The 14138-nt window shown below is 54.9% G+C and overlaps 1 protein-coding gene across 1 annotated transcript in view; it reads left to right on the top strand.

The window, feature by feature from the left end:
* The window catches only part of LOC137385183 (syntaxin-3-like), a 120106-nt gene that overhangs the window by 64815 nt on the left and 41153 nt on the right, over positions 1-14138 (top strand). Inside the window, exon 5 of the mRNA XM_068060169.1 lies at positions 11421-11488. Within this exon, the coding sequence (XP_067916270.1) occupies positions 11421-11488 (68 nt within the window). The remainder of the gene's footprint in view (positions 1-11420; positions 11489-14138) is intronic.

Raw genomic sequence — 14138 nt, 5'->3', positions numbered from 1 at the left:
CCTATCTCTGTAACCTCCTCCATCCCCCAACAACAATCCCTATCTCTGTATCCTCCTCCATCCCCCAACAACCATCCCTATCTCTGTAACCTCCTCCATCCCCCAACAACCATCCCGATCTCTGTAACCTCCTCCATCCCCCAACAACCATCCCTATCTCTGTAACCTCCTCCATCCCCCAACAACTCTCCCTCTCTCAGTAACCTCCTCCATCCCCCAACAACACTCCCGATCTCTGTAACCTCCTCCATCCCCAACAACCATCTCTCTCTCTGTAACCTCCTCCATCCCCAACAACCATCTCTCTCTCTGTAACCTCCTCCATCCCCCAACAACTCTCCCTCTCTCAGTAATCACCTCCATCCCCCTACAACTATCCCTATCTCTGTAACCTCCTCCATCCCCCAACAACCATCCCTCTCTCTGTAACCTCCTCCATCCCCCAACAACTCTCCCTCCCTCAGTAACCACCTCCATCCCCATACAACCATCCCGATCTCTGTAACCTCCTCCATCCCCCAACAACCATCCCGATCTCTGTAACCTCCTCCATCCCGCAACAACTCTCCCTCTCTCAGTAACCACCTCCATCCCCCTACAACCATCCCTATCTCTGTAACCTCCTCCATCCCCCAACAACCATCCCTATCTTTGTAACCTCCTCCATCCCCCAACAACCATCCCTCTCTCTGTAATCTCCTCCATCCCCCAACAACTCTCCCTCTCTCAGTAACCACCTCCATCCCCCTACAACCATCCCGATCTCAGTAACCTCCTCCATCCCCCAACAACCATCCCTATCTTTGTAACCTCCTCCATCCCCCAACAACCATCCCTATCTCTGTAACCTCCTCCATCCCCCAACAACCATCCCGATCTCTGTAACCTCCTCCATCCCCCAACAACTCTCCCTCTCTCAGTAACCACCTCCATCCCCCTACAACCATCCCTATCTCTGTAACCTCCACCATCCCCCAACAACACTCCCCATCTCTGTAACCACCTCCATCCCCCAACAACCATCCCTATCTCTGTAACCTCCTCCATCCCCCAACAACTCTCCCTCTCTCAGTAACCTCCTCCATCCCCCAACAACACTCCCGATCTCTGTAACCTCCTCCATCCCCAACAACCATCTCTCTCTCTGTAACCTCCTCCATCCCCCAACAACTCTCCCTCTCTCAGTAATCACCTCCATCCCCCTACAACTATCCCTATCTCTGTAACCTCCTCCATCCCCCAACAACCATCCCTCTCTCTGTAACCTCCTCCATCCCCCAACAACTCTCCCTCCCTCAGTAACCACCTCCATCCCCCTACAACCATCCCGATCTCTGTAACCTCCTCCATCCCCCAACAACCATCCCGATCTCTGTAACCTCCTCCATCCCGCAACAACTCTCCCTCTCTCAGTAACCACCTCCATCCCCCGACAACCATCCCTATCTCTGTAACCTCCTCCATCCCCCAACAACCATCCCTATCTTTGTAACCTCCTCCATCCCCCAACAACCATCCCTATCTTTGTAACCTCCTCCATCCCCCAACAACCATCCCTCTCTCTGTAACCTCCTCCATCCCCCAACAACTCTCCCTCTCTCAGTAACCACCTCCATCCCCCTACAACCATCCCGATCTCAGTAACCTCCTCCATCCCCCAACAACCATCCCTATCTTTGTAACCTCCTCCATCCCCCAACAACCATCCCGATCTCTGTAACCTCCTCCATCCCCCAACAACTCTCCCTCTCTCAGTAACCACCTCCATCCCCCTACAACCATCCCTATCTCTGTAACCTCCACCATCCCCCAACAACACTCCCCATCTCTGTAACCTCCTCCATCCCCCAACAACACTCCCGATCTCTGTAACCTCCTCCATCCCCCAACAACACTCCCTCTCTCTGTAACCTCCGCCATGCCCCAACAACTCTCCCTCTCTCAGTAACCACCTCCATCCCCCAACAACCATCCCTATCTCTGTAACCTCCTCCATCCCCCAACAACATTCCCTATCTCTGTAACCTCCTCCAGTCCCTACAACCGTCCCTATCTCTGTAACCTCCTCCAGCCACGACAATCCTCCCTATCTCTGTAATGTCCTCCAAACCCGACAACCCTCCCTATCTCTGTAGCCTCCTCCAGCCCCTACCACCCTCCCTAACTCTGTCACCTCCTCGAGCCCCAACAACCATCCCTATCTCTGTAAACTCCTCCAGCCCCTACCACCCTCCTTATCGCTGTAACCTCCTCCAGCCCCGAGAACCCTCCCTATCTCTGTAACCTACTCCAACACCTACAGCCCTCCCTATGCCTGTAAACTCCTCCAGCCCCTGCAACCGTCCCTGTATCTGTAACCTCCTCCAGCCCCTACAACACTCCCGATCTCTGTAACCCCCTGCAGCACCTGCAACTCTCCCTATCTCTGTAACCTCCTTCAGCCCCTACAACCCTCCCTACCTCTGTCACCTCCTCCAGCGCCTACAACCCACTGTATCTCTGTAAACTCCTCCAGCCCCGACCAGCCTCCCGATCTATATTACTTCCTCCAGCCCCTATAACCCTTTCTTTCTCTGTAACCTCCTCCAGACCATACAGCCCTCCCTAACTCAGTAACCTCCTCCATCCCCTAAAACTCTCCCTATCTCTGTAACCACCTCCAGCGCCAACAATCCTCCTTATCTCTGTAACCTCCTCCAGCCCCGAGAACCCTCCCTATCGCTGAAACCTCCTCCAGCCCCTACAACACTCCCTATCTCTGTAACCCCCTCCAGCAACTGCAACTCTCACGATCTCTGTAACCTCCTCTAGCCCCTACAACACTCCCTATCTCTGTAACCCCCTCCAGCACCTGCAACTCTCCCTATCTCTGTAACCTCCTCCAGCCCCTACAAGCCTCCCTGTCTCTGAAACTTCCTCCAGCCCCTACAACCCTCCCTAACTCTGTAACCACCTCCATCCCCCAACAACCATCCCTATCTCTGTAACCTCCTCCATCTCCCAACAACCATCCCGATCTCATTAACCTCCTCCATCCTCCAACAACCATCCCTCTCTCAGTAACCTCCTCCATCCCCGAACAGCACTCCCTCTCTCAGTAACCACCTCCATCCCCCAACAACCATCCCTATTTCATTAACCTCCTCCATCCCCGAACAACCATCCCTATCTCTGTACCCTCCTCCATCCCCCAACAACTCTCCCTCTCTCAGTAACCTCCTCCATCCCCCAACAACTCTCCCTCTCTCAGTAACCACCTCCATCCCCCAACAACACTCCCGATCTCTGTAACCTCCTCCATCCCCCAACAACTCTCCCTCTCTCAGTAACCTCCTCCATCCCCGAACAGCACTCCCTCTCTCAGTAACCACCTCCATCCCCCAACAACCATCCCTATCTCTGTAACCTCCTCCAATTCCCAACAACCATCCCTATCTCTGTACCCTCCTCCATCCCCCAACAACTCTCCCTCTCTCAGTAACCACCTCCATCCCCCAACAACTCTCCTTCTCTCAGTAACCACCTCCATCCCCCAACAACCATCCCTATCTCTGTAACCTCCTCCATCCCCCAACAACTCTCCCTATCTCATTAACCTCCTCCATCCCCCAACAACACTCCCGATCTCTGTAACCTCCTCCATCCCCCTACAACCATCCCTATCTCTGTAACCTCCTCCATCCCCCTACAAGCACCCGATCTCTGTAACATCCTCCATCCCCCAACAACACTCCCTATCTCTGTAACCTCCTCCTCCCCCAACAACCATCCCTATCTCTGTAACCTCTTCCTGCCCCAACAACCATCCCTATCTCTGTAACCTCCTCCTCCCCCAACAACCATCCCTATCTCTGTAACCTCCTCCATCCCCCAACAACAATCCCTATCTCTGTATCCTCCTCCATCCCCCAACAACCATCCCTATCTTTGTAACCTCCTCCATCCCCCAACAACCATCCCTATCTCTGTAACCTCCTCCATCCCCTAACAACAATCCCTATCTCTGTATCCTCCTCCATCCCCCAACAACCATCCCTATCTCTGTAACCTCCTCCATCCCCCAACAACCATCCCGATCTCTGTAACCTCCTCCATCCCCCAACAACCATCCCTATCTCTGTAACCTCCTCCATCCCCCAACAACTCTCCCTCTCTCAGTAACCTCCTCCATCCCCCAACAACACTCCCGATCTCTGTAACCTCCTCCATCCCCAACAACCATCTCTCTCTCTGTAACCTCCTCCATCCCCAACAACCATCTCTCTCTCTGTAACCTCCTCCATCCCCCAACAACTCTCCCTCTCTCAGTAATCACCTCCATCCCCCTACAACTATCCCTATCTCTGTAACCTCCTCCATCCCCCAACAACCATCCCTCTCTCTGTAACCTCCTCCATCCCCCAACAACTCTCCCTCCCTCAGTAACCACCTCCATCCCCATACAACCATCCCGATCTCTGTAACCTCCTCCATCCCCCAACAACCATCCCGATCTCTGTAACCTCCTCCATCCCGCAACAACTCTCCCTCTCTCAGTAACCACCTCCATCCCCCTACAACCATCCCTATCTCTGTAACCTCCTCCATCCCCCAACAACCATCCCTATCTTTGTAACCTCCTCCATCCCCCAACAACCATCCCTCTCTCTGTAACCTCCTCCATCCCCCAACAACTCTCCCTCTCTCAGTAACCACCTCCATCCCCCTACAACCATCCCGATCTCAGTAACCTCCTCCATCCCCCAACAACCATCCCTATCTTTGTAACCTCCTCCATCCCCCAACAACCATCCCTATCTCTGTAACCTCCTCCATCCCCCAACAACCATCCCGATCTCTGTAACCTCCTCCATCCCCCAACAACTCTCCCTCTCTCAGTAACCACCTCCATCCCCCTACAACCATCCCTATCTCTGTAACCTCCACCATCCCCCAACAACACTCCCCATCTCTGTAACCACCTCCATCCCCCAACAACCATCCCTATCTCTGTAACCTCCTCCATCCCCCAACAACTCTCCCTCTCTCAGTAACCTCCTCCATCCCCCAACAACACTCCCGATCTCTGTAACCTCCTCCATCCCCAACAACCATCTCTCTCTCTGTAACCTCCTCCATCCCCCAACAACTCTCCCTCTCTCAGTAATCACCTCCATCCCCCTACAACTATCCCTATCTCTGTAACCTCCTCCATCCCCCAACAACCATCCCTCTCTCTGTAACCTCCTCCATCCCCCAACAACTCTCCCTCCCTCAGTAACCACCTCCATCCCCCTACAACCATCCCGATCTCTGTAACCTCCTCCATCCCCCAACAACCATCCCGATCTCTGTAACCTCCTCCATCCCGCAACAACTCTCCCTCTCTCAGTAACCACCTCCATCCCCCGACAACCATCCCTATCTCTGTAACCTCCTCCATCCCCCAACAACCATCCCTATCTTTGTAACCTCCTCCATCCCCCAACAACCATCCCTATCTTTGTAACCTCCTCCATCCCCCAACAACCATCCCTCTCTCTGTAACCTCCTCCATCCCCCAACAACTCTCCCTCTCTCAGTAACCACCTCCATCCCCCTACAACCATCCCGATCTCAGTAACCTCCTCCATCCCCCAACAACCATCCCTATCTTTGTAACCTCCTCCATCCCCCAACAACCATCCCGATCTCTGTAACCTCCTCCATCCCCCAACAACTCTCCCTCTCTCAGTAACCACCTCCATCCCCCTACAACCATCCCTATCTCTGTAACCTCCACCATCCCCCAACAACACTCCCCATCTCTGTAACCTCCTCCATCCCCCAACAACACTCCCGATCTCTGTAACCTCCTCCATCCCCCAACAACACTCCCTCTCTCTGTAACCTCCGCCATGCCCCAACAACTCTCCCTCTCTCAGTAACCACCTCCATCCCCCAACAACCATCCCTATCTCTGTAACCTCCTCCATCCCCCAACAACATTCCCTATCTCTGTAACCTCCTCCAGTCCCTACAACCGTCCCTATCTCTGTAACCTCCTCCAGCCACGACAATCCTCCCTATCTCTGTAATGTCCTCCAAACCCGACAACCCTCCCTATCTCTGTAGCCTCCTCCAGCCCCTACCACCCTCCCTAACTCTGTCACCTCCTCGAGCCCCAACAACCATCCCTATCTCTGTAAACTCCTCCAGCCCCTACCACCCTCCTTATCGCTGTAACCTCCTCCAGCCCCGAGAACCCTCCCTATCTCTGTAACCTACTCCAACCCCTACAGCCCTCCCTATGCCTGTAAACTCCTCCAGCCCCTGCAACCGTCCCTGTATCTGTAACCTCCTCCAGCCCCTACAACACTCCCGATCTCTGTAACCCCCTGCAGCACCTGCAACTCTCCCTATCTCTGTAACCTCCTTCAGCCCCTACAACCCTCCCTACCTCTGTCACCTCCTCCAGCGCCTACAACCCACTGTATCTCTGTAAACTCCTCCAGCCCCGACCAGCCTCCCGATCTATATAACTTCCTCCAGCCCCTATAACCCTTTCTTTCTCTGTAACCTCCTCCAGACCATATAGCCCTCCCTAACTCAGTAACCTCCTCCATCCCCTAAAACTCTCCCTATCTCTGTAACCACCTCCAGCGCCAACAATCCTCCTTATCTCTGTAACCTCCTCCAGCCCCGAGAACCCTCCCTATCTCTGAAACCTCCTCCAGCCCCTACAACACTCCCTATCTCTGTAACCCCCTCCAGCAACTGCAACTCTCACGATCTCTGTAACCTCCTCTAGCCCCTACAACACTCCCTATCTCTGTAACCCCCTCCAGCACCTGCAACTCTCCCTATCTCTGTAACCTCCTCCAGCCCCTACAAGCCACCCTGTCTCTGAAACTTCCTCCAGCCCCTACAACCCTCCCTAACTCTGTAACCTCCTCCAGCCCCGACAACACTCCGTATCTCTGTAACCTCCTCCAACCCCTACAACCCTCCCTATGTCTGTAACCTCCTCCAGCCACGACAACCCTCCCTATCTCTGTAACCTCCTACAGCACCTTCCACCCTCCCTATCTCTGTAACCTCCTCCAGCCACGACAACCCTCCCTATCTCTGTAACCTCCTACAGCACCTTCCACCCTCCCTATCTCTGAAACCTCCTCCAGCAATGACCACCCTCATTATCAATGTCACCTCCTCGAGCCCCGACAACCCTCCCTATCTCTGTAACTTCCTCCAGCCCCTACAACACTCTCTATCTCTGTAACCTCCTCCAGCCCCGACAATCCTTCCTCTCTCTGTTACCTCCTCCAGAACCTAAAACCCTCCCTACCTCTGTCACCTCCTCCAGCGCCTACAACACACTGCGTCTCTGTAAACTCCTCCAGCTCCTACCACCCTCCCTATCTCTGTAACCTCCTCCAGCCCCTATAACCATCCCTATCTCTGTCGCTTCCTCCAGACCCTACAAACGTCCCTATCTCTGTAACCTCCTCCAGCCCCTTCCACCCTCCCTAACTCTGCAACCTCCTCCAGTTCCTTCCACCCTCCCTATCTCTGTCACCTGCTCCAGCCCCTACAACCCTCCTTATCTCTGTAACCTCCTCCAGCCCCGACAACACTCCCTATCTCTGTAAACTCCTCCAGCCCCGACAACACTCCCTATCTCTGTAAACTCCTCCAGCCCCTACCACCCTCCCTATCTATATAACTTCCTCCAGCCCCTACAACTCTCCCTATCTCTATAATCTTCTCCAGCCGCTACAACCCTCCCTATCTCTCGAACCACTTCCAGCTCCTACAACCCCTCTAACGTTGTAACCTCCTCCAGCCCCTACAACCCTCCCTATCTCTGTAACCTCCTCCAACCCCTACAACCGTCCCTATCTCTGTAACCACCTCCAGCCACGACAACCCTCCCTATCTCTGTAACCTCCTCCAGCCCGTACAACCCTCCCTACCTCTTAAAACTCCTCCAGCCACGACAATCCTCACTATCTCTGTCACCTCCTCGAGCCCCGACAACCCTCCCTATCTCAGAAACTTCCTCCAGCCCCTACAACCCTCCCGATCTCTGTAACTTCCTCCAGCCCCTACAACACTTCCTATCTCTGTAACCTCCTCCAGGCCCTGCAACCCTCCCTACCTCTGAAACCTCCTCCAGCCACGACAACCCTCACTATCTCTGAAACTTCCTCGAGCCCCTACAACTCTCCCTATCTCTGTAACCTCCTTCAGCCCCGACAACCCTCCCAATCTCTGTAACCTGCTCCAGCCCCTACAACCCTCCCTACCTCTGTCACCTCCTCCAGCGCCTACAACCCACTGTGCCTCTGTAAACTTTTCCAGCCCCGACCAGCCTCCCTATCTATATAACTTCTTCCAGCCCCAATAACCCTTTCTTTCTCTGTAACCTCCTCCAGACCATACAGCCCTCCCTAACTCAGTAACCTCCTCCAGCCCCTATAACCCTCCCTATCTGTATAATCTCCTCCAGCCCATACTACTCTCCCTATCTCTGTAACCACCTCCAGCGCCAACAATCCTCCCTGTCTCTGTAACCTCCTCCAGCCCCTACAAGCCTCCCTGTCTCTGTAACTTCCTCCAGCCCCGACAACCATCCTTATCTCTGTAACCTCCTCCAGCCCCGACAACACTCCGTATCTCTGTAACATCCTCCAACCCCTACAACCCTCCCTATGTCTGTAACCTCCTCCAGCCACGACAACCCTCCCTATCTCTGTAACCTCCTACAGCCCCCACAACCCTCCCTACCTCTGAAACCTCCTCCAGCAATGACATCCCTCATTATCACTGTCACCTCCTCGAGCCCCGACAACCCTCCCTATCTCTGTTACCTCCTCCAGAACCTAAAACCCTCCCTACCTCTGTCACCTCCTCCAGCGCCTACAACACACTGCGTCTCTGTAAACTCCTCCAGCTCCTACCACCCTCCCTATCTCTGTAACCTCCTCCAGCCCCTATAACCCTCCCTATCTCTGTCACCTCCTCCAGACCCTACAAACGTCCCTATCTCTGTAACCTCCTCCAGCCCCTTCCACCCTCCCTAACTCTGCAACCTCCTCCAGCTCCCTCCACCCTCCCTATCTCTGTAACCTCCTCCAGCCCCTTCCACCCTCCCTACCTCTGAAACCTCCTCCAGCCCCTCTAACCCTCCCTATCTCTGTAACCTCCTCCAGCCCCTTCCACCCTCCCTAACTCTGCAACCTCCTCCAGCTCCCTCCACCCTCCCTATCTCTGCAACCTCCTCCAGCTCCTTCCACCCTCCCTATCTCTGTAACCTCCTCCAGCCCCTTCCACCCTCCCTACCTCTGTAACTTCCTCCAGCCCCTACAACCCTCCTTATCTCTGTAACTTCCTCCAGCCCCTACAACCCTCCCTATCTCTGTAACTTCCTCCAGCCCCTACAACACTCTCTATCTCTGTAAACTCCTTCAGCCCCCAAAACCCTTCCTATCTCTGTAACCTCCCCCAACTCCTACAGCCCTGCCTATGTCTGGAACCACCTCCAGCCCCTACCACCCTCCCTATCTCTGTAACCTGCTCCAGCCCCTACAACCCTCCTTATCTCTGTAACCTCCTCCAGCCCCTACAATCCTCTTTATCTCTGTAACCTCCTCCAGCCCCTTCCACCCTCCCTATCTCTGTAACCTCCTCCAGCCCCTACACCCCTCCCCACCTCTGAAACCTCCTCCAGCCACGACAACCCTCACTATCTCTGTCACCTCCTCGAGCCCCGACAACCCTCCCTATCTCTGTAACTTCCTCCAGCCCCTACAACCCTCGCTATCTCTGCAACTTCCTCCAGCCCCTGCAACCCTCCCTACTTCTGTAACCTCCTCCAGCCCCTACAACCCTCCCTACCTCTGAAACCTCCTCCAGCCACGACAACCCTCACTATCTCTGTAACCTCCTCCAGCCCGTACAACCCTCCCTACCTCTTAAACCTCCTCCAGCCACGACAATCCTCACTATCTCTGTCACCTCCTCGAGCCCGACAACCCTCCCTATCTCAGAAACTTCCTCCAGCCCCTACAACACTCCCTATCTCTGTAAACTCCTCCAGCCCCGACAACACTCCCTATCTCTGTAAACTCCTCCAGCCCCGACAACAATCCCTATCTCTGTAACCTCCTCCAGCCCCTACCACCCTCCCTATCTCTGTAACCTCCTCCAGCCCCTACAACCCTCCCTACCTCTGAAACCTCCTCCAGCCACGACAACCCTCACGATCTCTGTAACCTCCTCCAGCCCCGACAGCACTCCCTATCTCTGTAAACTCCTCCAGCCCCGACAACACTCCCTATCTCTGTAAACTCCTCCAGCCCCGACAACACTCCCTATCTCTGTAAACTCCTCCAGCCCCGACAACCCTCCCTGTCTCTATAATCTTCTCCAGCCGCTACAACCCTCCCTATCTCTCGAACCACTTCCAGCTCCTACAACCCCTCTAACGTTGTAAACTCCTCCAGCCCCTACAACCCTCCCTATCTCTGTAACCTCCTCCAACCCCTACAACCCTCCCTATGTCTGTAACCTCCTCCAGCCCCTACAACCGTCCCTATCTCTGTCACCACCTCCAGCCACGACAACCCTCCCTATCTCTGTAACCTCCTCCAGCCCGTACAACCCTCCCTACCTCTTAAACCTCCTCCAGCCACGACAATCCTCACTATCTCTGTCACCTCCTCGAGCCCCGACAACCCTCCCTATCTCAGAAACTTCCTCCAGCCCCTACAACCCTCCCGATCTCTGTAACTTCCTCCAGCCCCTACAACACTTCCTATCTCTGTAACCTCCTCCAGGCCCTGCAACCCTCCCTATCTCTGTAGCCTCCTCCAGACCCTACCACCCTCCCGAACTCTGTCACCGCCTCGAGCCCCGACAACCATCCCTATCTCTGTAAACTCCTCCAGCCCCTACAACACTCTCTATCTCTGTAACCTCCTCCAGCCCCTGCAACCCTCCCTTTCTCTGTAACCTGCTCCAGCCCCTACAACCCTCCCTATCTCTGTAACCTCCTCCAGACCCTAAAACCCTCCCTACCTCTGTCACCTCCTCCAGTCCCTGCAACCATCCCTATCTCCGTAACCTCCTCCAGTCTCTGCAACCATCCCGATCTCTGTATCTTCCTCCAGCCCCTACAACCCTCTTTATCTCTGTAACCTCCTCCAGCCTTTACAATCCCTCCCTATCTCTGTCACCTCCTCCAGCCCCTACAACCCTCCCCAGCTTTTGGTCACCTGTCCTGAATATGAGGTTTGGGGTCTGGTTTTCTCTGATTGACTCTCTGGTGATCTACCTTGTGGTGTTTATACTGCGGTAATTGTGCTGTATATTTGCAAAGTGATTGCAGTTGATGTCTGATTTTTTTTTAGAAAGGTTGAAGGTTTAATTCTGTTCCTGTTCTAACCCAATCTCTGCAGGCATTGAGCAGAACATTGAACAGAATGAAATCTGCTCCTCCGCAGATATGAGAATACGCAAATCTCAGGTGAGAACTCCATCCCAAGCCGCTGGGGCTGAGTGAAGGGGAATCTGAGGGCCGAGAGGTCAGAGGGGAAAGGTCGTAACTCGGGATGGAGGTCAACAGAGTGAGGGCGAGTCTGGAGGGGGGAGCGGAGACTATATCCCCGAAACGGGTGGTCTGACGCCCAAACGTCAGCCACAAAGCCAACCATCCGGTGTCCATTGACCACATTGATGCTTGTGGGATCTTGCTGTGCGCAAATGCGCTGCTACAGTCACCTCAGTACTGACCCTCTGACAGTGCAGCATTCCCTCAGTACTGACCCGCCGACAGTGCAGAACTCCCTCAGTACTGACCCTCCGACAGTGCAGCACCCCCTCAGTACTGACCCTCCGACAGTGCAGCACTCCCTCATTCCTGATCCTCTGACAGTGCAGCACTCCCTCAGTACTGACCCTCCGACAGTGCAGCACTCCCTCAGTCCTGACCCTCTGACAGTGCAGCACTCCCTCAGTACTGACCCTCTGACAGTGCAACACTCCCTCAGTACTGACCCTCTGACAGTGCAGCACTCCCTCAGTACTGACCCTCTGACAGTGCAACACTCCCTCAGTACTGACCCTCTGACAGTGCAACACTCCCTCAGTACTGACCCTCTGACAGTGCAGCACTCCCTCAGTACTGGCCCTCTGACAGTGCCGCACTCCCTCAGTCCTGATCCTCTGACAGTGTGGCACTCCCTCAGTACTGACCCTCTGACAGTGCAACACTCCCTCAGTACTGACCCTCTGACAGTGCAGCATTCCCTCAGTACTGACCCTCTGACAGTGCAGCATACCCTCAGTCCTGACCCTCCGACAGTGCAGCATTCCCTCAGTACTGACCCTCCAACAGTGCAGCATTCCCTCAGTACTGACCCTCCGACAGTGCAGCACTCCCTCAGTCCTGACCCTCCGACAGTGCAGCATTCCCTCAGTACTGACCCTCCGACAGTGCAGCATTCCCTCAGTACTGACCCTCCGACAGTGCAGCACTCCCTCAGTCCTGACCCTCCGACAGTGCAGCATTCCCTCAGTACTGACCCTCCGACAGTGCAGCATTCCCTCAGTACTGACCCTCCGACAGTGCAGCACTCACTCAGTACTGACCCTTCGACAGTGCAGCACTCCCTCAGTACTGACCCTCCGACAGTGCAGCACTCCCTCAGTCCTGATCCTCTGACAGTACAGCACTCCCTCAGTACTGACCCTCCGACAGTGCAGCACTCCCTCAGTCCTGATCCTCTGACAGTACAGCACTCCCTCAGTACTGACCCTCTGACAGTGCAGCACTCCCTCAGTCCTGATCCTCTGACAGTGGAGCACTCCCTCAGTACTGACCCTCTGACAGTGCAGCACTCCCTCAGTACAGACCCTCGGACATTGCAGCACTCCCTCAGTACTGACCCTCCGACATTGCAGCACTCCCTCAGTACTGACCCTCCAACAGTGCAGAACTCCCTCAGTACTGACCCTCGGACATTGCAGCACTCCCTCAGTACTGACCCTCCGATAGTGCAGCACTCCCTCAGTCCTAATCCTCTGACAGTGCAGCACTCCCTCAGTACTGACCCTCTGACAGTGCAGCACTCCCTCAGTCCTAATCCTCTGACAGTGCAGCACTCCCTCAGTACTGACCCTCCGACATTGCAGCACTCCCTCAGTACTGACCCTCCAACAGTGCAGAACTCCCTCAGTACTGACCCTCGGACATTGCAGCACTCCCTCAGTACTGACCCTCCGATAGTGCAGCACTCCCTCAGTCCTAATCCTCTGACAGTGCAGCACTCCCTCAGTACTGACCCTCCAACAGTGCAGAACTCCCTCAGTACTGACCCTCTGACATTGCAGCACTCCCTCAGTACTGACCCTCCGATAGTGCAGCACTCCCTCAGTCCTGATCCTCTGACAGTGGAGCACTCCCTCAGTACTGACCCTCTGACAGTGCAGCACTCCCTCAGTGCTGATCCTCTGACAGTGCAGCACTCCCTCAGTACTGACCCTCCGACAGTGCAGCACTCCCTCAGTAATGACCCTCCGACAGTGCAGCACTCCCTCAGTCCTGACCCTCCGACAGTGCAGCACTCCCTCAGTCCTGACCCTCCGACAGTGCAGCACTCCCTCAGTAATGACCCTCCGACAGTGCAGCACTCCCTCAGTACTGACCCTCCGACAGTGCAGCATTCCCTCAGTCCTGACCCTCCGACAGTGCAGCATTCCCTCAGTACTGACCCTCCGACAGTGCAGCATTCCCTCAGTACTGACCCTCCGACAGTGCAGCACTCACTCAGTACTGACCCTTCGACAGTGCAGCACTCCCTCAGTACTGACCCTCCGACAGTGCAGCACTCCCTCAGTCCTGATCCTCTGACAGTACAGCACTCCCTCAGTACTGACCCTCCGACAGTGCAGCACTCCCTCAGTCCTGATCCTCTGACAGTACAGCACTCCCTCAGTACTGACCCTCTGACAGTGCAGCACTCCCTCAGTCCTGATCCTCTGACAGTGGAGCACTCCCTCAGTACTGACCCTCTGACAGTGCAGCACTCCCTCAGTACAGACCCTCGGACATTGCAGCACTCCCTCAGTACTGACCCTCCGACATTGCAGCACTCCCTCAGTACTGACCCTCCAAC

This window comes from Heterodontus francisci, chromosome 28 (assembly GCF_036365525.1).
Source record: "Heterodontus francisci isolate sHetFra1 chromosome 28, sHetFra1.hap1, whole genome shotgun sequence".
Taxonomy (NCBI): domain Eukaryota; kingdom Metazoa; phylum Chordata; class Chondrichthyes; order Heterodontiformes; family Heterodontidae; genus Heterodontus; species Heterodontus francisci.
This window is presented reverse-complemented; position numbering and strand designations above follow the sequence as displayed.